The 22624-nt window shown below is 44.3% G+C and overlaps 1 protein-coding gene across 1 annotated transcript in view; it reads left to right on the top strand.

Annotated features, from left to right (window-relative positions):
* Window positions 1-20388: 20388 nt before the first annotated feature.
* The window catches only part of Nostrin (nitric oxide synthase trafficking), a 60488-nt gene continuing 58252 nt past the window's right edge, over window positions 20389-22624 (top strand). The window contains exon 1 of the mRNA XM_021635571.2: window positions 20389-20540. Within this exon, the coding sequence (XP_021491246.1) occupies window positions 20514-20540 (27 nt within the window). The 5' untranslated portion in view covers window positions 20389-20513. The remainder of the gene's footprint in view (window positions 20541-22624) is intronic.

Raw genomic sequence — 22624 nt, 5'->3', positions numbered from 1 at the left:
GCACCAAAGTACATCTGGACACCACCAGAATTAAAAGAAAAATAATAATAACCCCACTTAAAAAAATATCTGGTGAGGTCATTTTGACCAGTAATCTGATCCATTAAGTTACTCCAGTGAAGTCACTGAAATGTCTCTGAAACACAAAACCACAAACTATAAGAAAACACGTCTACTGAAAACCTATGAAGCTTCCACTTCTAAAGAGGCAAATCCAATGCTAGGCACATGCCCCCCAGTGGCCAAATGCGGCTTTGTTTTCCCCAGACCCCTTCTTGCTCAGATGACATCCACCTGGGCATATGTTATTCCTGACCCTTGATTCTCTTCCTACCAACCTTGCCTTTGCTCCAACAAGAAGAGTAGCAGCAATGTGAGCGACACTCAAAGAGGGCAGGAACGAAAGCAGAGGGACTGGGGTGGTGGGAGCTACTGGAATACTGGTGGCCCCTCAGAAACAGTCATTGTGCTGCTGGGAGTCTTGGCATCTGCATTTTTATTATCCCCAGAGACTAAAACATGAAAAAACAAGAGTTACAGTTTGGGTATGAAGTGCCATTCCCAGGCTCATGTGTTAGGAGCTTGGTTCCTATATGGTGGTGCCATTTTAGTGGGTGGGACATAGATGCAGGCAGCAGCTCCCCAAGAGCAGCTTTGCAGGGTTACCTAGCCCCCAGTTCCCTCCCTCTTTGCTTCCTTTTTGCCATGAAGTAATCACCTCTCAGATGCTCCTGCTACCGTGATGTTCTGCTCAGATTCATGGAGCCAAAAAGCACAGACTGAATCCTGTAAGACTGTGAGCCAAAATAAGTTCTTCTTCCCTTTAAGTGCTTATGTGCAGTATTTTTTTTCACAGTGATACCAGAGTAATTAATAAAGTTATATCATTCCCCAGCATTGACACTTTACAATTCCTTAAAGCTTATATGTATATGAGAGCCAGAAATCACTGTCAAGCAGTTAAGTTGAAGAACCAAGGAAAGGACTATTTTTATAAGTACAGGCTGGATCACCAGATCAAACCAAGGTAGATAGGGACCTTATGCAGCAAGTATGAAAAGACATTTTCCTTTCTTGTGCTGCTAACAGGTGCCAGTGAGAGGAAAATGTGTAGAGGAAAGGCCGTGCTGTGAGCTGTAAACCTGCTTGGGGAGCAGGTGTCCTTGTGTCTCTGCCATGCATTGGCTGAACTCCACCAGAAAGCTGCCGTGCGGAACTCAGCGGATGCATCCTGCAGCTCTGAGAACCTCTCTGCACCCAGGAAAGCAAAGCTCTGAGGCAGCAACATGCCAGGAATCCTGGAGCTTCAGTGAGGACTTGGTGCATCACAGAGCACAGTAAATGATGCAGAAACACCATTCAGTACCAAAAGAACATGTACCCAGTTAGGAGAGAGCTGGCAAGTCACCATGAGCTCTTGGCAATGAAAACTCCATCTGTTCGGGAACAGGAACAAAAAAGATAAAGGTGAAAGCGTGTTGACTCCCACTACATCTAGACTCAGGGTTTTGATTATGGGCTCCAACTCTGCTCGCTCATAAGAAGCTAAAAGGCTTTGAGGTGATTCGAGACGGGAACTAAAGGAGTGCCTAGAATCAAGCTAAGAGGAACTACAGAAAGAGAACACAGAAAACTAAAGGGTCTGAGCTAGAACAGTGGCATGAAAATGCAGCAAGAAATTCTAAGCCCCAACACCCACAGCCAAGGTTTTCCTAATGAATAACGGGAAAGAGCCATTAGATGACTTGATGGGCCAGTGTGCAGGTTCCTGGCTATATCATTCAAAAGTACAGGATGCCTCGGATTGTTACAGAGACTGAAGGTAGAATTGTGACTAGGATAGATATGGTCTCCTTTCAGGGAACATATAATCTAGGAAAGAAAAACAAGCAGATAATGTAACAAGAAGCTACACATAAAATGTCAGCAGGAAAATGCGAATTAAAACAGCAGGATCACTGCTGCATGTATGGAAGGTTTCCCAGAATATTGACAATGCTAAGCATTAACAGTGATGACGACAGCGCTCACGTTCACAAATGATGGGATGCAAAATGGTGCGGATGCTTTGGAAGACACTGGATAATTTGTCATAAAATTTAACATGTTCTGGCTGGGCAGGCGTAGTGCACACCTTTAATCCCTGCACTCAGGAGGCTGAGGAAGCGAATCTCTGAGTTCAAGGCCAGCCTGGTCTACAGTGTGAGTTCCAAGACAGCCAGGGTTACACAAAGAAACTCTGTCTTGAAAAAAAAAATCATGATGATGATGATGGTAGTGATAATATAACAGCAACATGTTCTCCAGAGCAATCTGGCAGTCATTCTCCTTGATGTTAACTCCAAAGGGTGAAAACATGGACATATAAACTCTTGCACACAGATGCTCATAGCAGCTTTATTCACAACTTCTGAGTCTTAGAAACAACGAAGGTTTCCTTTAGCAGATGAATGGATAGATAAATTCTGCTACATCCGGAGGGTTATTGAAAAAGTTTTCAGTGCTAAAAAGAAATGAGTTCTTTGCCCACCCAAGAAAGACTGTGGGAGTAACTTAGCTACATATTACTAGATGGACATAGCCAATCTGAAGAGGTTAGACCATGCATTGTAGCTGACATTCTGGAGGGGAAAGGGCTAAACTGGAGAAAAGGAAAATTGCTATTGGCAATTGATGGCTGTGGGGTAGAGAGAGTCAAGTTTTCTTCAGACATGGCTCATAATTGGCTAGCTGTGCTCCAGTAAATGACCCTACACCCATGCTCTAAGTGAACTCAGTAGTTTAAAAAAAAAAAAAGCACATAAAATTCGGAGGAAAAGGTGATATAGGAGCGGATATGGGAGGAGTTGGAAGGAAGAAAATAAAAAATGAATGTGATTAAAATATATATGAAATTCTCTCCTCTTTCTCTTTCTCACTCACATACACATAAACACACACAGTTTAGAAGAAATCAGGGCACAGACACACATAGAAGAAGACACACATTAAGTCTCTCCACTTGATCTTAGCCAAAAGTCAGGCGTGATGACAAAATAGTGTCCGTTACTCAGTTCTACCTGCCAGGCCTCTGCAGGTAGACAGAAGCCCTTGGTTTTTATTTAACGGAATTTTTCTTTCAGTCAATGGGCTATTTTTTATAAAAACTGGTTTTAGCTCACAGAGAAATGGGGTGGAAGTACAGAAATATCCTTACATACTCCTTGGCCTACTCACCCATTGTCCTCCCCCCTCCCGCCCCCCCCGTGGACAGGCCACACATCAAGTCTTCATGTAGTACAATTGCTGGCCCTCACAGCCCAGGTCTGTCATTAGTTTAGGGTTTCTTCTTAGTGCGGGAATTCTGTGGATTTAGAGAAATGCATAGTGACAAATATAGAAACACACAGAGTATTTAGCTGTCCAAAAACACCTTCGGTGCTCCTCCCTCTTCCGTATTCCTTGACTTTTTTTTTTTTTTTTTGAGACAGGATTTCTCTGTGTAGCCTTGGCTATCCTGGACTCACTTTGTAGACCAGGCTGTTCTCAAACTCACGGAGATCCTCCTGCCAGTTCTGAGATTACAGACTGTGCTGCACCTGGCTTTTTTGTTTGGGAGCTTCAGCATGTCTGGTCTCCTGTTCTATCAGTCTCTCACTGAACCCAGAGCCAAGTTGGTGTGGCCAGCAAATCCCAGTGGTCCTCCTGACTCTGGCCCACACAGTGATGGGGTTACAGGTATGCACGCCATCACATCCAGCTTGTCATGTGAGTGCTGGACACAGGTCTGGTCCTCATTCTTGCTCCACAAATGCTCTTACTGAGTGAGCCCTCTCTCTTAACCCCTCGTCTCTTCTTCCAAGAACACTATTGATACTTGACTGGTATTCAACCTTATTTATCTTAATCACCTTTTTAAAAGCTGTATGTCACAATAGTGTCTTATTCTGAGGGCCACAATATAAACTGGGGGTGATACAATTTAGCCCTTAATGCAAGACCTTTTCTCACAATTCAGAGGGGGAAAAAAATGAAAAGAAGCCAGGTGATTTCACAGTGACTTCCGGAGATTTTCAGACTAAATGGCCACTGACATCTCATGGGCAAAAGATTTGAGCTAAGATCCTCCTAACAGTGACAGCTGGAATTGACCCTTAGGCAGGAGATGTTTAGACAGTATATGCCTGAACCACAATACTTCCAAGGTAGGGATATGCTTGTGTGCTCATTGGATGGCAGGAAGGTCAGCATGAATAGATAATAACACAGAGATGTAGGGGGAAGAGATCACATAGGACCCAGGTCCCATAAGAAGGGTGGATTGGGGTACGAATAATAAAGAACCTTTAAGGGATTTGAGGGGTACAGGCTGGTTGGTTGCCATCTTTAATAATAAAACACAGACTAAACAACGACCATCACATCCATGATCAGAAAAGCACTCAAAATCCCATGTAGCAGTGGCTCTGCAAATGTGCAGTGGGCATCAGTGATAATCCAGGGTATCCACTGGCATGTAGCCCCTGGCAGAAATAAAGAACAGGGTTCCTGAAGATCCAAAGAAAAGCAAGTCTTTGTGGAGCATGATAGGTGGAAGATCTGGCTTTCAGGATCCTGAGATCTGGGGCAGGAAAAACTACAGATCCCTTTAAGAAAAGCAGTTTGGAAAATATGAGATCCGCAAGCAGGCAGGGGAGGCGAGCAGGCTTCTCCGTGGAATGCAGGTAGTTCTTTTTCATTATTGTTCTCAGCACCTTTCTCCATGCAGTTCAAAGGCACCTAGTGGACTGTGAATTGATGGATGAGAGCAATTTCCAAAGAGCCTCTCTGGAGAAGTCAAGCAGCTGAAGAGGACAATTCTTGCTGTTTGTGGGTTCCCTAACAGCTGGCTGCATGCAAATGAGCCTGCTTTAGTCTGCATCAAACATTGCACAGGCAGGGGGTAGGATGAAGGGGTAATAAATCACTCAGGCCATTTTGGTTTGTTTGTTTGTTTGTTTGTTTGTTTGTTTGTTTTTGGTTTTGTTTTGTTTTGTTTTATTTTGTACGTGCCAAGCACTGCTATCTTGACTAAACCATCCTAAAAGATTGTCTGCTTATTGATGCCAGCTAGTTTCCATAAAGTTATTACCAGCACCAGCTGATAGAAACTGAGCCATTGTTCCTCAGGAACACACACACTTAGGTAGGTTTCTGTGAGACCGAGTACCAGACCTTATCAACCAGATAAACAAATGTAGTATTAAAACCTGGAAGATTAGTGAATATTAAAATATCTGTGGTTTATTCGCATCAAACTCACAGACAACAATACCGACACAGCAAGAAACTATGCCTTGCAGTCAAATAGCATTCCCATAGTGAGAGTTGAGATTTGATCCCAGAGATGAGTGGTTTCAGAGTTTGGGCACGTTCATCCAGGCTCATTACACTGCATTTAATGGCTGCATCTGAGCCTTCTGAAGCCAAGGCTTGGAGGGCATTTGAATTTGCCACTGGTGTTTTCTCATATCCACCTCCATAATTTTCCTTACAGATCTTTGATTTTTTTTCCTCCTGTACTTTTCATGTCTAATTCTTTTATTCCACATTCTTTAGTGCAGCACTCAACTGTATCAGAAGCCCTTCTTGGAGAGAACCCTGAGGAAATCCAGTATATCAGGATGTCAGTTTTTACTGTGATTATCCAAAGAGGCCAGGCTTATGGGGCACCTGGAGTTGGAAGGAGGGGAGTCTGGAGCCGTGAGGGGTGAAATGAGGAGTTATCCAAGCCACACAACTAATCCGCTAGCAGAGCTGGGATTACAACTGCAGCTCGGGTCTCCTGCCTCCTGGATGTGTTTAAAAGAATCCACAGAACTACCAGTGACTGTCAATAACAGATCACCCGACGGCCTGCTGTGGTAAATTAAAGTCTAGTGTGGATTGTAGAGGGTCCTTGGCCTGCCTGGATAGCAATGTGAACAGGGCATGAAACAGACAAAAAAGGAAATGTGTAGGAAGTCAACTGAAGAATGAGTGCAGGGACACATCAAATAGAGGAAGCGTGGTAGTGCAGTCCATGCACAGATGTGAAAATGAGAAGACACGAAGAAACTATTCACCGCTGGATGCATTTCTGTGAACTGTTTCCCTATTTGTTGGTTCTTTTGTAAAACCAGTCTTGTCTTCATGGTAGCTGACTTTAATTGACATGTCAATAAGATAGTTACTTAAAATGGCTTGAACTGTAAAGAATTTTTCACATGCAGATAAAATCCCATATACAGAGTACTAAACACAATTCTCTCAATTTAGGGCATCACGTAATCCACAAAACATGCATCTCCTTTCCCAGCTTAACCCTGGAAGCCTACAACAACTAAGCACGCCAGCACACATCCCTGGAAACCTCCAATGCCTAAGCAAGCCCACACATCTGAAAGAAAACAGTGCAATACTGAGAAGGGTCATGTGATTTCAGGAAGAGAGAAACCACATTTGGGGGCATGGGTGGAAAGACGGCGCCATGGTTTCCAGCACTTGCTGCTCTTGAAGAAGGTCCAGATTGGATCCCCAGCATGGGGCCTTCACAAGCAGGGGATCCAGCGCCACCTTCTGACCTTCATGGGCACTAAAAATGCATGCGCTATGGATATACACAAAATAAAATGAAATGAATGTCTAGAAAAATCAGTTGCTATATGCATTGATTACCAGTTTTGTGTGAGATGTGGTGGGCTTCGTGCAGCCCAAGGCAAAGCTGCTGCCTTGAAGAGGTTCTCAGTCTAATTGGGGACAGAGGTACAATCAGCAGTTACTTCAGTGGCTCAAGACAACAGGAAGAGAAATACTGCTTATTCTACTTTTCGTATCAAACTAAATGATAAAAGTAAATAGCTTTTTAAAATAGCAATCATTCCATGGATGTGATACGTGCTGTGATTCTTATATTACAAATACTGTAAGATAGAAATTGATGTAGAAGTTCAGGGAAGAGATGCTTTGAGATAAGGTAAGGAAAGGCTTTAAGTGGAAAGCCAGGAGGAATGGATAGGGTTTACATGAGTCTAGTGAACTGAAAAAAGTTTAACACAGTGGTTCTCCACCTGGTGGGGTTTCAACCCTTGGGGAGTTGAATGACCCTTTTACGGGGTCACCTAAGACCATTGAAAAGCAGATATTTACACTATAATTAATAACAGCAAAATTACAGTTATGAAGTAGCAACAAAAATCGTTTTATGGTTGGGGTCATCACAACATGACGGATTGCATTAAAGGGCCACGGCATTAGGCAGGTTGAGAACCACTGCTTTAACACAAAGGGAATGTGGGATGCAGAGAGTAACTCATTCCTCAGCATCCTCCTGCTTCCTCAAGTGGCAGTCACCTGACCTTCCCTGGACCCCAATCCTTAACCCTGCCCATGGGCTCCTTCTGCAATGTGGTCAAGCCTGCTGTCTCAGAATGAGCCACAAATCACACCTCAAGCCCCTTGATCTGCCCGGAAGGCCTTTCCTGACTGCTCTGAGACTCCAAACTCTTGGAATTTGGAGCAATTCGTAAAGATGGAAAGATCAATGTGAGTGGCTTGTCTGCTACTTCCCTCTTGACTGTAAGCCCCTTGAAGCCAAAGGCTTCACCTTATACCCTGGATCCTCATCATCAGCCACAGTGCCCACTAGACCATGGGTAATCAATGAGTTCTTTAAGACAGATGTATTTCCAAACATGGGAGCTTTGAAAAGGTGACTTAGGGAAGGGAAGAGATGAGGTGATTTTATAGATTTAATTAAAGGTAATGATAATCTTTTCATGTGCAAATATCCATGAAATGTTGGAAATATGGACGTGAAACTAGGTGCTGTTATTATTTCTACCTTTTTTTTTTTTTTTTTTTTCGGAAAAAGGAGAAGCATAGGAAGATCAGAGTTGTGTTATGCTCTAGCTGAAGAGCGGTGATTGTTTATAACCCAGTCCAAACTCTGAATCACTTCTGCACTGCCTGCTGAAGCAGAAACTCCCTGATAAGAGGACACAGGAGGCTACACTATGAAGCCATGAAAACTTGATTAGAGAGATAGAGGAGCCAGGGGAGGAGACTTTGCCTGCCGTGTTCAATCTCTAGCACCACAAAGAAAGGCCTTTAAAGGATGCTAACAATAGTTTATTGCCTTCCCCTTTCCTCTTCCTCTCCTCTACCCAATTCTTACTTCTTCCTGAATTGTTCAGCCTGAAAATCTCCGAGCACAGAGCACTGTTTGTATCTGTGCCAAGTCAGGGAGTCATGGAGACCCAAGGAGGAGTATTGGAGGCCAATTAAGTAAGACAGGACAGCATGGAGAGTCAGGCTCCAAGATGAGTGAAGGGGTTGTCCCCACAGGGTGTGGGGTGTTCACAGGGTTTCAGAGTCTAAGCCAGACAGTAAAGCTATCCACACAGACAGGTAGCCTAGAACCAGACATCAGAGCCTGGGCATCAGAAGGGGGGCAAGGGAAGACTGTTTACATGTAGAACTGATCGAATACATACGGGTATTAAAGCTAATGGAAATGAGCTTCTGCTAGAAATGAAGTTACACATATAGGGGAGGGGGAACATAAATGAACTTAGCAATGCTGAATTAAAATTATAGATATCTGCCTATGGCTTTTAATAGGTAGATGTCAAAATAAACTTATATGTACGTGTGTGTGTGTGTGTGTGTGTGTGTGTGTGTGTGTCCACCTTAGGGCCTGGAATCACTGGAATCACTTAGGACACTGGAGTCTTCAGTAGCTCCTCCTGAATAAACCCAGCACCCAGCAACATAGTTCCTAAACATCTCATCAACCTATTCTCCACTAAAAGAAACCAGCATTCCATCAATATTAGCTATTACTATAAACTTTAGTATTTAAAAACCTTGCATATAAAATGAACCTTGCACACCAAAATTAACCAGGCCTGTAGTCTACATCTTCATGAATTTCTGTAGTTAGGACAGCCATTCTGCAGGACTGGAGAAATGGCTCGGCCATTGAGAACACTCATTGTTCTCATGAAGGACCCAGGTTCGATACCCAGCACCCACATGATGGTTCACAACATCCATCACTCCAATACCAGAGCCTCTGACGCCCTCTTCTGACCTCTCCAGGCACCGAGCACTTGATGCACACACATATGAGCAGGTAAAACATTCACACATGAAATAAAATGAATAATCCAAAACAATTTCTTCTAAAGAATAACCAGCCATTCTGCAGATGTGGTACTTCTCCTTGGATTTTATACTTTCACTATCATATATATATTTGTGTGTGTGTGTGTGTGTGTGTGTGTGTGTGTGTGTGTTTATAGACCAGGATGGCCTTGAACTCACAATGATCTGCCTGCCTCTGCCTCCCTAATTACAGGCATGCGCCATCACACCCAGATATCGAATGTTTTTATTACTTATCCACACTCCCAAAATGGAAGATCCATGACAGAATTAGAACTAGAAACATAATTTGCTTTTATTCTTTTCATTTATTTCCTAGCCCGGGCCCTTCCCCGGGCCCTAACACTTAGCCTGGAAGAAGGAGCTGAGCCTAGTGGGGCTGTGAGAGTGCTCACTGGGTTTGTCACAGCCTGTGAGCCAGAAAATGAGATAGGAAAATGTTCTTAGGACACGGAACCAACTTGAAAAAGGCTCTCCCCAGCCAAACCTAGAATGTTTTGTGAAACAAATTAATAGAGTAATGATGCATTGACTAAAATAGGAAAGTATTAGTTTACATACTATAAATTAGTAAGTTTTCTCCTACTTCCAATGTCCATCCCATTTGTCTTTCTAAGTGAAGACTGATCATCTTGCCCAGGGTCTTCTTTCTTGTTTATCTTCTTTGGGTATACAGATTTTAGTATGTTTATCCTATCTTATAGGTCTAGTATCCACTTATAAATGAGTATATACCATGTGTGTCTTTCTGCTTCTGGGTTACCTCACTCAGGATGATCTTTTCTAGATCCCATCCTTTGCCTGCAAATTTCATGATTTTCTTGTTTTTAATTGCTGAGTAGTATTCCATTGTGTAAAAGGACCACAATTTCTGTATCCATTCCTCCATTGATGGACATCTAGGTTGTTTCCAGGTTCTGGCTATTACAAATAAAGCTGCTATGAACATGGTTGAGCAAATGTCCTTGTTGTGTACTTGAGCATCTTCTGGATATATGCGTAGGAGTGGTATAGCTGGATCTTGAGGAAGCACTGTTCTAATTGTCTGAGAAAGCGCCAGATTGATTTCCAAAGTGGTTGTACAAGTTTACATTCCCACCAGCAATGGAGGAGGGTTCCCCTTTCCCCACATCCTCTCCAGCATGTGTTGTAACAGGACAACACAGAAGGCCTCTGAAAGACTACCTAGCAGTGTATCAAAGCAGATGCTGAGACTCATAACCAAACCTTGGGCAGAGTTCAGGGAATCATATGAAAGAAAGGGGAGTTAGTATGACCTGGAGAGGACAGGAGCTCTACAAGGACCAAAAATGTCTGAGCACAGGGGTCTTTTCTGAGACTGTTTCTCCAACCAAGGACCATGCATAGATATAACCTAGAACCCCTGCTCAGATGTAGCCCATGGCAGCTCAGTATCCAAGTGGGTTCCCTAGTAAGAGGAACAGGGACTGTTTCTGACATGAACTCAATGGCTGGCTCTTTGACCTCTCCCCTCCCCACCGCACCCCCCCACCCCCCGTGAGGGAAAAGCAGCCTTGCTAGGCCACAGAGGAGGACATTGTAGTCAGTCCTGAAGAGACCTGATAAGCTAGGGTCAGATGGAAGGGGAGGAGGACCTCCCCTATCAGTGGACTTAGAAAGGGGCAGGAAGGAAATGAGGGAAGGAGGGTGGGATTGGGAGGGAATGAGGGAGGGGGATACAGCTGGGATACAAAGTAAATAAACTGTAACTAATATAAAAAATAAAAATTTAATTAAAAAAATTAGTAAGTTAACTGAAAATTTGGTAAAAGGCAAGGTATTTGCCCAATTTCAAGGTGCATCTTACCAAAATATTTATTAACTGCAAAGGTTAAAGTAGCGACTTAATAGTGGAGACGCCAGTGAAGGGCATCTCAATAGTGAAGGGCACCATTCTAATCTGGTAAATGGCATCGGAGTGGCACTGAATCATTTGGATGGCTGCAATATCAACATAAAACTTCTTCCTGACAAGCATGGACAGCCATCTCCTAACCCTGAGTAATAGATACACCCAATTTGAAAAAGATTTTATAAAATAACTAACTGGTAATCTTCCCATCCTCTCTCCACTGAGAGAGAGAGAGAGAGAGAGAGAAGGAGAGAGAGAGAGAGTGTGTGTGTGTGTGTGTGTGTGTGTGTGTGTGTGCTGAGTATCAAATGCAGGCCTCACACGTGTGAGGCGAGCATGCTACCACTGAGCCACAATCCGAACCTCAGCTGGTAATCTTCAAATCAATCAAAGGCACAAAAGCCACAGAAACTGGGGAAATATAGCAGAGTAAAAGAGATGAAAGAAACGGGACAGCTGAATGCGAGGCTTCGTGCAGGACGGGCCTCTGTTGCTATGGAGAGCATTAGTGGAGAAACTGATAATGGTAATGCAGCAGTTTTAACTTCCCACTTCAGATGGCTGTTTGTGGTTGCATCAGGGAACACCCTCACTCATAAGAAATGCATACTAAAGTGATAGAGCATTACAGACATTTGATTAGCAATTTATTTTTTAAAAAACCACGAATTTGTACTGAAATTGTAATTGGCCTGTCATAGTTATTTTAATCAATATATTAATAGGTTAAAAAATTCTTTTAATGTTTCAAGTGATTGATATTTGAAGGCAGCAATTTCTATATTGCAAAAATGAGAATGCCATCTTTTTTGGTTTGTGGGCTTTTGTTTTGCTTCATTGGGATTTTGTTTGTTTGCTGCTGCTGCTGCTGCTGCTGCTGCTGCTGCTGCTGCTGCTGTTTTTAAGGTGTCGTGAGCTGGTTACATGCTTCTGGTCCTGTGGAGGGGCACTGCAGCATGACGGAAGGGCATGGTGGAACTGAGCAGTTCACTTCAAAGCAGCCAAGAAGCAGGACCAAGACTAAGGGGGTTAGGACCAGTTATAGCCTTCAAATAGCCGCACCCAGCAACCGACATCTCTAAGGTCCCGTGAAAACTGTACCCAAGGCATTCTTGACAGAGTTGTGATTTTCTAGAGATAACAAAGCATGTTCTGCTGTGCAAACACTATTAATCTGTGCTCCCCACTCTGGGCAAGCCCTAGCACCTCTCACCAGCTTTCTATCTTTCTTTCTCCTCTTCCATCTCCCAGGCACCCTGTACAGGGCACTCCTCTAGAACTCCCATCATAGTCCTGAGAAGATCTCTTCTCTAATCTACCCAGAATTAAGAGAACCCTCCTCCTTTAGACTGCGCTTTGTGAAATAAGGATTGGAGTGTCATCATCTTCGTCCCTTTCATCAGGCCTGGGACAAAAACAACCACAACAAAAATAGTGCTTGGAGGTCACAGAATGGGTGAATGAGCAAATCCAAACCAACGAGTCATCATCGGTCCTTTAGAACGCTACTGAGAGGCAAACTCAAGACAGTGGTTTTCAGCAGGACGGACTCAGAAGGGTTGTGAGAAAATGGGGTTAATAGCTTGAAGGAAGAGACAGTGGGAATATTTTTCACAAGTACACAGAGCACTGTCTGAACCTAAGTTCTGAATAAACAGACTTTGTATATTTAGACTCCAGGGTGCACAATGGTCTGAGAAAGAATCAGCATATGTTTCTGAACAGGTAACGAGAACACAACACATAAAAAAACAAATGTCCAAATGAAAACAGGGTAGAATTAACCCCCCCCCATCCTTCCCCAGCTCCTCAGTTCTTGCTGCAGAGAACCACAAGAAATACCCCTTTTGAGTTCTGAGTGCTTCTGCATTGTCTTTTTTTTTTTTAAGCTTCTATCTCAAGAATCCAGAAATAAAAATAAATTCACACTTTATAAGGTACAGAGAGAACCCAGGCAGAAAAGCAAATAAATCCTTTGTGTGGCACTTCCAGCACATATGCAAAAATTCAAACTTTTACATTTTTCTTTGGAAACTAACCTCCCCATATCACATAGTGCAGTGCACTTTTGTGTTTTCATTCGTGTGTGTGTGTGTGTGTGTGTGTGTGTGTGTGTGTGTGTGTGTTTAATGGGGCTCTAATAGTGTAGACCAGGCTGGCTTGGGACTCTAGGCAATCCTCCTAGCCTCAGTTTATCTTGCACTTCGATTCCATCATGGTCTCCGGTGCCTAGCTCTATCACGCATCTTATCTGAAACATGTAAGACGGAAGCTTGGAAAAATGGAAGCAGTGGCCTGAACATTAACAAAGGTGATCAGACGGAGACACAGCGTCGCACGGGCAACCCTGCGCCGTGTCCTTTGGCTTGTGCTCATCTCCTGGAACTCAGGTTTGCAGCTCATCACTGTGGCCTGGCTAGACTGTCAATTAGCTGCTCAGTGGTCTTCATTTCCTAGGGCTTGCACGAGAAGAGTGAGCTCACTCTCATTGTGTTTCCCACAGATTAATTTATTTCATTGCACACGTTCCCCCCTCAACACTCGAGCCTTTGAAATTAATACAGAAGGCTGAGCGTGTATAATGAATATTGAAAATTAGCACAAGGCTGGATGGTCTCAATGGAGTGATCATCCGGGCTCAGACTTAAAACCCAGGTAATTTTTTTTTTCATGAAGTGATAAGGAAAGCTTGGTTTGTACAGCTTTTAAAGTCACGGAGTGTTCTGGTTTTCCTTCCGTTGCTGTGATTTAAGACATCAACGAAGAGCAGTTTGGGAATGGAAGAGGTTGCTTCATCGTACAGCCGGAACTCAAGGCAGGAGCTTGAAGCAGTAACCATGGAGGAATGCCGCTGCTTCCTCGTTTATTTCCCCTGCTTGTGCTCAGCCGTCTTTCTTTTTTATTTTTATTTTTTTCACAATTTATTCACTTCGTATCTCGGCTGTAGCCCCCCTCCCTCAACTCCTCCAGGTCCCATCCTCCCTCCCTCTTCCCCCATATCCCCTTCGCCTAGTCCGCCGAAAGGGGGAGTTCTCCTTTGCCATCTGCCCGTATCTTGTCATGTATCATCAGGACTGCCTGGATCCTCTTCCTCTGTGGCCTGGCAAGGCTGCCTCATCAGGGGCAAGTGATCAAAGAGCAGGCAACCATGGTTCATGACAGAGGCAGCCCCTGCTCCCCTCACTCAGAGATCCACATGGAGACTGAGCTGCCAATAGGCTACATCTGAGCAGGGGGTCTAGGTCCTCTCCTTGCATGATCCTTGGTCGGTACATCACTCTCTGCAGGAACCCCTGGGCTCAGATTTTTTAGATTGGTTGGTCTCTTTTGGGGGCTCCTATCCCCTCCACGTCCTTCTATCCCCACCCCCCTCTTTTTCCATAAAACTCTCTGTACTCTGCCCAAAGTGTGGCCGTGAGTCTCAGCATCTGCTTTGAACCCCTATTGTATGGAGCCTTTTAGAGAACCCTCTACAGTAGGCTCCCATCCTGTTTCCTCTCTTTCACATCTTCTGGTGTCTATCCTGTTTGCCATTCTGAATGAGATTTAAACATCCTCCCTAGAGGCCTCCTTAGCGTTTAGCTTCTTTAGGTCTGTAGATTTTAGTATGGCTTTCCTGTATACAACACAGTTCTACCTGCCCAGCCAGGAATGGCTGTACCCAGAGTGGGCTGAGTCCTCTGCCATACATCATCAGTCAAAGCAATGTCTTAGACATACCCAGAGGCCAGTCAGACGGAGGCATTTCTTCAATCGACAACACGATGGGAAAAGAGCAAGTGAGGACTCAGTGGTCATCTTTCCACAAACGAGGCAGGCTTTACAGCTACCATACGGCGCAACCCCAATGCCACCTACCACGGAAAGCCTTTGTTTGTGCTTCTTCATTGCACACGATTTTCAGGTTTTGGGTTTTTGTTGTTGTTGTAACCATCATTGTTTTCTTCTACAAGCTTGTAAGTGTTGTGCGAATGTTGTTTTTCTGTTTTAGATTTTTATTTATTTGTTTTATAATGTGCGCATTCAAGCAGGGCTTTGGAAATGTTTCTCTCCGTTTTGGAGAGATGTGGACACTAAGTAAATGAATCATTTCCTCATGCAGGGGCTAAAAATAAAATGTAATGTAATCAAAAGAAGATTTTCTACGCGGCTCCGTCAGGGTGACTGGAGCATGTTCGGCACTCGCTGTTCACGACTCACACATGTTTCTAATGGCTGCAAAGAAGGTCCTGCCTCTGTGGCAGCTCAAACAGGCCAAGGACTGGTATTGTCCAGAATTTAAAAGGGCTGTGTGGTCCCGGGAAGATTGTCAAGGCATGTGTCCCTGTTTCCTCGAGGCCTCCTGGAAAGCGCTTTGGGGAATATGGTCCACTCTAAGCCGGCTGCTCTGCCCAGCCCAGCCACTGAACCCAGGCTGCCTGGCTAGATGCTCCTGTTCACTCAGCCATCAGTGACCGTGGGATGGCAGCCTGGGTGAAGGCTCACTGTTGCCCCTGTGCGTGTGTCATGCTATGAATGCAGTAAACAGTCTAACTATTCTTGGCAAGGTTTCCAGGATGCAGCTCATCTTAGGCCCCAGCCTTCCCAAACTTATTATCAACATTAGGGCCATTCTTTGATTTTATGCTTGGTCCAGAGACTCTTTCCCTCCCCTGTTTATAGCTTTTTAACAAACAAACAACAACAGAAAAACACCTCTAAGAAAGTTCTCTAAGTGGCCCCTGGGGACTCCAGTGGATTCCTTCTCAGCTTCCTGCTTGACAAGGCCATTTTTAGTCTATGTCAGAACCTCCCACGTGCATTTAGCCATTTCTCATTTTGGAGTTCCTGCCTCTAAGGTCATGCTTATCTTTCAGGGTTTTAAACTCGGCTTCCGGATAGCTAAGGATACAGCCCTCCCCACAAGCAGCACAGCCGGCCCTGTCAGCGAAGAGGAAGCAGCTATGGGACCACTTTCTCAGCACTTAATACAGTCAAATATGAGCCATTATTTTTAGGAATTTACTTTGCTCCAGATACTTGGACCTAAAGATTTCATTTGCAGAGTGTCAGGGAGACTGTTAAACCAATAATCCAATGCAATGGGATAAATAAATCGAAAGAGGCACATGCATTGGGTGCCAGAACTACAAAGTGCCATCTGGGAAAGTTACACACAGCGGATTCTGTGGAGATAAGTAAAAAGTCGACCCGGCCAACGGAAATGAAAGGGGACAGCCAGGCAGAAGGAACAGCAGCTGCAAAATCCTACAAGTATGAGGTGATGACCCATGCGTCATAATTTCTGCCTACCAACTTCCCCTCGTTAAAAGCTGAAATGAGGGGCTGGAGAGGTGGTTCCGAGGCTAAGAGCTCTGCCGCTCCTGCGGAAGACCCAGGTTCAGTTCCCAGTGCCCCCATCAGGCAGCTTACAACTACCTGTCACTGTACTTCCGGTGGATCAGCCGTCCTCTTCTTGCCTTCATTCACACACACACACACACACACACACACACACACACACGCAGAAGCATATTCAAAGACACATAAAAATTAGTAAATCTTTAAAAGAGTTATCATAATTGTCATTCTTTTGAAAAAATATTTTACTCGTTCCTTTTTGTTTCTAAAGCAGCACATGGTTATTGTAAATATTTAGATTATGCAGAAATGCATGATCTAGCAGGTTAAGAGTCTTATATTCTAGAACCTTCTGAGACATATTTCTATGGATACCTACCTAGATCATTGTTTTTGCACATATAAAGATCAAACTAGAAATCACAGAATCACACCATTTATTTTTTGTGTTCAAATCAACACATTAAGTGCGTTGCACTACATCCTCACCTTTTAGACACTTAATGTTTGTTCTAAGAGCAAGCGGTGGTGAAACATGGAGAGTGAAACATGGAGACATCAGAGTGAGGAAAACCTAAGTCTGGCTTCCTGTGTGACCTTGAGTAAGTCCCTTAGCTATTGCAGGCCTCAGTCCCCCTGTGTGTACGATGAGAATTAAATAATAAACGTTCACCTCAAAGAATTGCTATAGATACTTAAAGGTTAGCATCCTTTTCTGTGCATATGTCTATGTATAAATGTGTGTGCACACCCGTGGCTCACGCATGGGTGGGGTCTACACGGGTTTCAAGGCACGTGCCTGTGAGGAAGCCTGAGGAAAACGTCAGGGCATCCTGTTCTATCGTTTTCCACCCTTCTCTCTCGAGATGGTCTCTCACTGAAGCTGGCACTGTGCTATCAACAAGCCCCAGGAATTCTCCTCCCTCTGACCCCACCGCACTGGGTGATAGGTGTACCCACAGACACGTGCAGCCTGGGGCACCTGGCGAGCCCTCTAAACACACATTCCTCTTTCCGATAGGTGTCTGGTCAGGTCTCTATTGATAAAGTTTGCATCGCTCACAATCTATTACATGCTTTGGCTGTGAAGGAAACTTCAGCGCCATTTTGACTTGCTTTTACCCTCCATTATATTAGGACTCCTGTTTTTTCCTAACTCACCAGTAGCCGACATTTTTTATTTTTTTATTTTTTGAGAGTTTATTGTTGTTGTTGTTTGGTTTTTCTGTCTACAGACAAGAGCATAGCCTGGGGCAGGAGGAAGGAAAGTTGAGCTTAAGTCAGACTGAAGGCCTGGACTGGGAAGAAGCCAGGAAGTGAATGCAGGTCAAAAGCCTAGCCAGAGATAAATGTGAGCAGAGGTCAAAAGGATACCAAGGCACGAAATTCTTCAGAAAAGATTGTGTTAGCCTTCTCCGAGGAGGTACTTGGCTGTCTGCATAGCTCTCATCACCTGTGGCTACAAATGAGTCTTTGCTAACCTTTATTCCAAAGCTATAATACCCCCAGCCTACCACCTCCCAATGTCTCCCTGAGTCATTCCTAAAATGGCCCAGAACACACTTATTCAGGTTGAGCTGCCCTGGCCTCCCACTCATGGTGACCAGCCAGTCTCAGCCCAGCTGACAGGAAAGATCCCTGCTGTGCCACTACCGCCCCATCCCCCACCCCCCACCCCCTTGCCTCAACTCAGAGGACTCTACAGTAGCCTGTGTGGCAGCTTGTGTGTAGTGCAGCATGTGAGGACAGAGAGGGATGTCCTCTCCAAAAGCCACTAGCATCCCCTCCCATGAATGTGTTCCTCTTATTGATCTACCTACTCACAGCCTTTGCTGGCTATACGAGCCTATCCACTGAATGCCAGAAGGGACGGGAAGATGGAGAAAAGCCATTCCCTCTCCTGTGTTTTTCTGCTCTGTCTCTCAAGTCACTTAGGAACAAATACTGACCAGGCACTCTAACAGACTGAGTGATGAACCAATTCTAATCCTAGACCCTTCTCTATGTCCTTTTGCAAAGAGACACCGCCCTTCAATTTGGGTGATCCCCTTGTTGCTTTTGTTCTGGTGGGCGTGGCTAATGTGACTGGCCTGTCAGTTTTGAGTCTGTTCTTGAGAAGCCCTTGAGCTCCCACTAACTCTTTACACTCCTCCGAAGTACCCTAGAACTGCAGGCTTGGCCTACTGTTTAACAAGAAACAGCCTCAGCCAACAGCCAGTCCACCAGTCAAACATGCAGCCCTCACAAAAGCTGTTGTGTCAGGCACTGCCAGATGCAACAAGACCTGGCTCCTTCGTGAGAGAGCCCAGGGAGAGCCCAAGAACCTGGAGCTAACATGACAATTTTGTCAATAAATAAATCTGTGTCATTTGAAACAACTGGCTTTTCGGTTGTTACACAGCGTTTCTGTGACAAGAAATAAATAGCACAGTACTCTCTCTCTCTCTCTCTCTCTCTCTCTCTCTCTCTCTCTCTTTCTGACCTCTTTGCAAATTCAAATACCCCTGTGAGAAGCTGAACAAATAGCCAAACCCTAAAATTGTCAGTCTGGATCCAGCCACGACTCCCTGCTGAGCTTACTGGAGTCTGTGAGGAGGACACTGGGGTGCGGTAGAGACGTTACTCTTCAGCAAATGTCCAGAGGCGTAAGGGAAGTCTAGCCGGACTCTGGGAAAGGCTCAGATGGAGCACAGGTAGACCTGCCATCATACCACACCTGTCACAGTAATTCAAGGGCGAGCCAACCTCCCCCACGCCCACTGAGAGTCATTTTTCCCTTTTGTTGAAAATATATTTTTTTCTCACATAATGTCCTGCTTATGGTTCCCCTCCCTCTCCTCCCAGTTCCTCCCTGTCTCCCCTCCCATCCAGACCCACTCCCTTTCTCTCTCTCATTGGAAAACAAATGGGCTTCTAAGATATAATAATAAAATATAGTAGGATAACACAATAACTCACACACTGGAAGAGAACAAAGCAAATGGACAGAAAGAAAAGAGCCCAAGGAAAGGCACAAGAAACACAGACCCGCTCGTTCGCACACCCAGGAATTCCATGCAGACACTAAACTGGAGGTCATAATAGATACCGAAAGGACCTGCAAGGTATGGAGAAAGAAAAAAGTGTATAAACGAAAGAAAGTCTTAACTGTCTCAGGAACTGCTTCTCTTCGGTTCTTTTTCTTGTGTTTGTTTTATCCTATTTCAATTTGTTTGTTTTTATTTTATCTTATTTTTCTTTGTGATTATTCTTTTAGACGCCTGTTTGTTTTATGAGGAGGGATAGAAAGAAAGGGTGTGCATTTGAGTGAAGAGGTGGGTGGTGAGGATCAGAGAGTTGTGGGAGGTGAGACTGTAATCAGAATATATTGAATGAAAAAAAATCTATTTTCAAGTGAAAAAAAAAAAAAAAAAAACACGAGGCAGGAACACAAAGGTGACATTAAGCTGCCCCAGAACCTGGAACTCTGGGTCCAGTCTAGTTTATGTAAAACTCTGAAACTAAAGAAGACTTTAGTGGGAACGTGGCTGAGATGCCCTGTCAACTCCAACCTTGTGAGAGCTGCCCAGTGACAATCAATGTAAACTGGATCCAAGTAGGATGCTGTGTAACTCACTCAACCCTTTTCCCATCAACTTGAGAGTGAAAGACAGCCTTAACTGTCACGTTTCACCAGCTTGCACAGATGCCAAAGGTCAGAGCAGTATAAAACACAGAAAATACAAGCCATACAAAAATGTAATGGGAAGAAGCCGTAACTGAACCAGCGAGCTGAAAAAAAAAAAAAAAAAAAAAAAAAAGTGAGTTCCCACCAGCAATCTGGACATCCAGATCCTGGGAAACTCTAATAGCTTCTCGACCTTCTCTCAAGGCTACACCTCAAGGCCTCAGCGTTCGTGGAACTGGTTCTCATCATTTCCCACCGCCTCTTTTGACCCAGAGCTGTTCTTTGCTTTTTCAGGAAACAAACTGGATGAAAGTCCAGGGCTGGGACTTCCTCCTTGGTGTGCTCCACAAGGACTAACATCCCCTATGCCCTTTGAATCCCGGAAGTCCAGAACACACCCAACCTGATTGATTGCAGCGTCCAGAATGCTGGATCGTTGGTAAAAGAAAAAGCAAACAGCATTTCAACATGAGGGACCCACTGGCGGATTGTTCGGTGAGTAGACAAGTTCAGTCGGTATGTCTGTGTGTGCGTGGCTGGGGGAAATTTACAGATAGGTAGATTTTTAACTGCAGACATTTGAGGCAATGAGAAACCAGGCGTGTTTAGATGCTGGCCGTGGAACAAAAGTCTGTGGGTTTTCTTTGGTTAAGTTTAAAATAGAGCCGTCTCGAAAATGTGACAGTCATAGCTGTCCTTCATTCTCAAAACGACGGGAAAGCTCTGGGTGAGTATATAGCATCTTACTTGGATCCCAGATGGGGCTGTTTGAGAAGCAATCTTAAAGCACACACCCGCGGTGCCAACATCCGTGTGTGGAGTAGGTTTGAAAGCACACAGACTGTCTGCAGAGCGTTCTGGCTCAGTGATAAAGTCGGAGAAGAAGCTCAAGCCTCCCTGCCGCTCACCCAACCCCTGCTTTTCAATCAGATGCTTTGAGAGTTGGGATGCAGAGCCCTACAGCACACAGAACAGACCCCCGCTCTGTCTGCCTGGTGGATAGTTCATCAGTGAGCCTGCCGCAGTCCTGAGATCTTTCCCCCAAATACAAAATTGATCAGAAGTCCAAAGACACAGCAGTCATCAGCATTCTTGGCAGAGATTTGACCAGGGACACAGATGTAATGGGAAGAAAGGGAAGGTAGATTTGTTTCAAAACCAAAGTAATTAAGGATTTTCAGCGCTGTAAAGTGAGCTCAGAAGCCAGGAATTGTAGCCGTTGTTCATATATATTAAAAAAAACAAAACTGTGGAAAGGCAGAAAAGAGATCTGTAAAGAAGCTGTAATCAGCAGAGGATGGCTGCTTTCCTTTCTTGTTTATTCAAGGGGTGAGGACACCATGGGCTGTGACTGCTATTGTGCGAAATCAGTTCAAGAATCATGTGACTGGAGTGAGGCCAACTGCTCTTTGCCTAGTAGATTAGTAAATACAGCATGGCCCCAGCCCCAGGAAGCATAAAAAGGGGTGCTTGATGAAAACACGGATTCCAACGCTGTACATGTATGACTTTCGTGACTGAGTGAACCCCCAACCCACCAACTTTGACACCTCAGCCTCAGTCTCCTCGGCACTGGGTGGTTATGGGTAACGTTTTGGAGGAATTTGTTTTTCTTTCCTTGTGTTTGCTCCTTATTGCGTATTTAAATCCTCCCCTGTCTCGATGTGGATATCTGGCAATGTGACACAGGGATGAGATAAGCTGAGCTGAAAACTTGGCACTGCCAATTATTAAATGAGAAAGTCAGCGCCAAGGTAGTATAATAAACGAAAGAGAAAGAGAGATAGGAGACAGGTCCAACTAAGTTTTTAAAAGGGAAAAGAAAGAAAAAAGTTAAAAGTCTACCATCTTTTTTTTTTCATGATGAAATCACTTTTTCATATTAATGGCCATATTCAAACATGAATGGCTAACATAAGATGATTTGATTATTTAACACTAATTCCCTAATTTAATCATCATTATGATCTGCCTTGTATCAACGACAAAAATAGAATTACAGATAAGAAGCTAATAGAGTAATTTCCTAAAGGGCCTTTGTTCTTGATTTTAAGGCCAGAAGCACCCATTACCTGGTGCCTTCACCTTCCTCTGCTTCTTGCTCATTTTCTCGTGTGTTTCTATAATGAACGTTGCACATTTTCACTCTGACACCCAGCAGCCTCTCCTTCCCCTCTTTATTGCCATTGTTGTCTGCTTGTATTCGGTCTGGTTTTGGCAGGTGACCATTTAGTAAATACTTAGGTCATTTCAGGCATATCAGATGTACACGTGAATACAGCACATCTTCAGCTGTGGGGCAAAGCTTACTGTCAGGACCAGGGACAAACGGGTTCTTTCAGGCAGCTCCCAAGACAGCCTACCCATCACCTCCGTGGCACTCCACTTCCTTGGGTGCTAGATGATATCTTATCTTACTCTGGGTACTACCCCAAGGATGTTTGTCCTTGTCCATGGCTAGAGGTCATGCCTATGGGCCCATCGCCAGCCACCAAAGGTATCCGGGAGCCAGAAGGAGGCGGATATCCCTTCAGCCTGAACTTCTAAACTCTCTAAAGCCACAGAGTATTTATTTATCT

The sequence above is a fragment of the Meriones unguiculatus genome, chromosome 8 (genome assembly GCF_030254825.1).
Source record: "Meriones unguiculatus strain TT.TT164.6M chromosome 8, Bangor_MerUng_6.1, whole genome shotgun sequence".
Taxonomy (NCBI): Eukaryota; Metazoa; Chordata; class Mammalia; order Rodentia; family Muridae; genus Meriones; species Meriones unguiculatus.
This window is presented reverse-complemented; position numbering and strand designations above follow the sequence as displayed.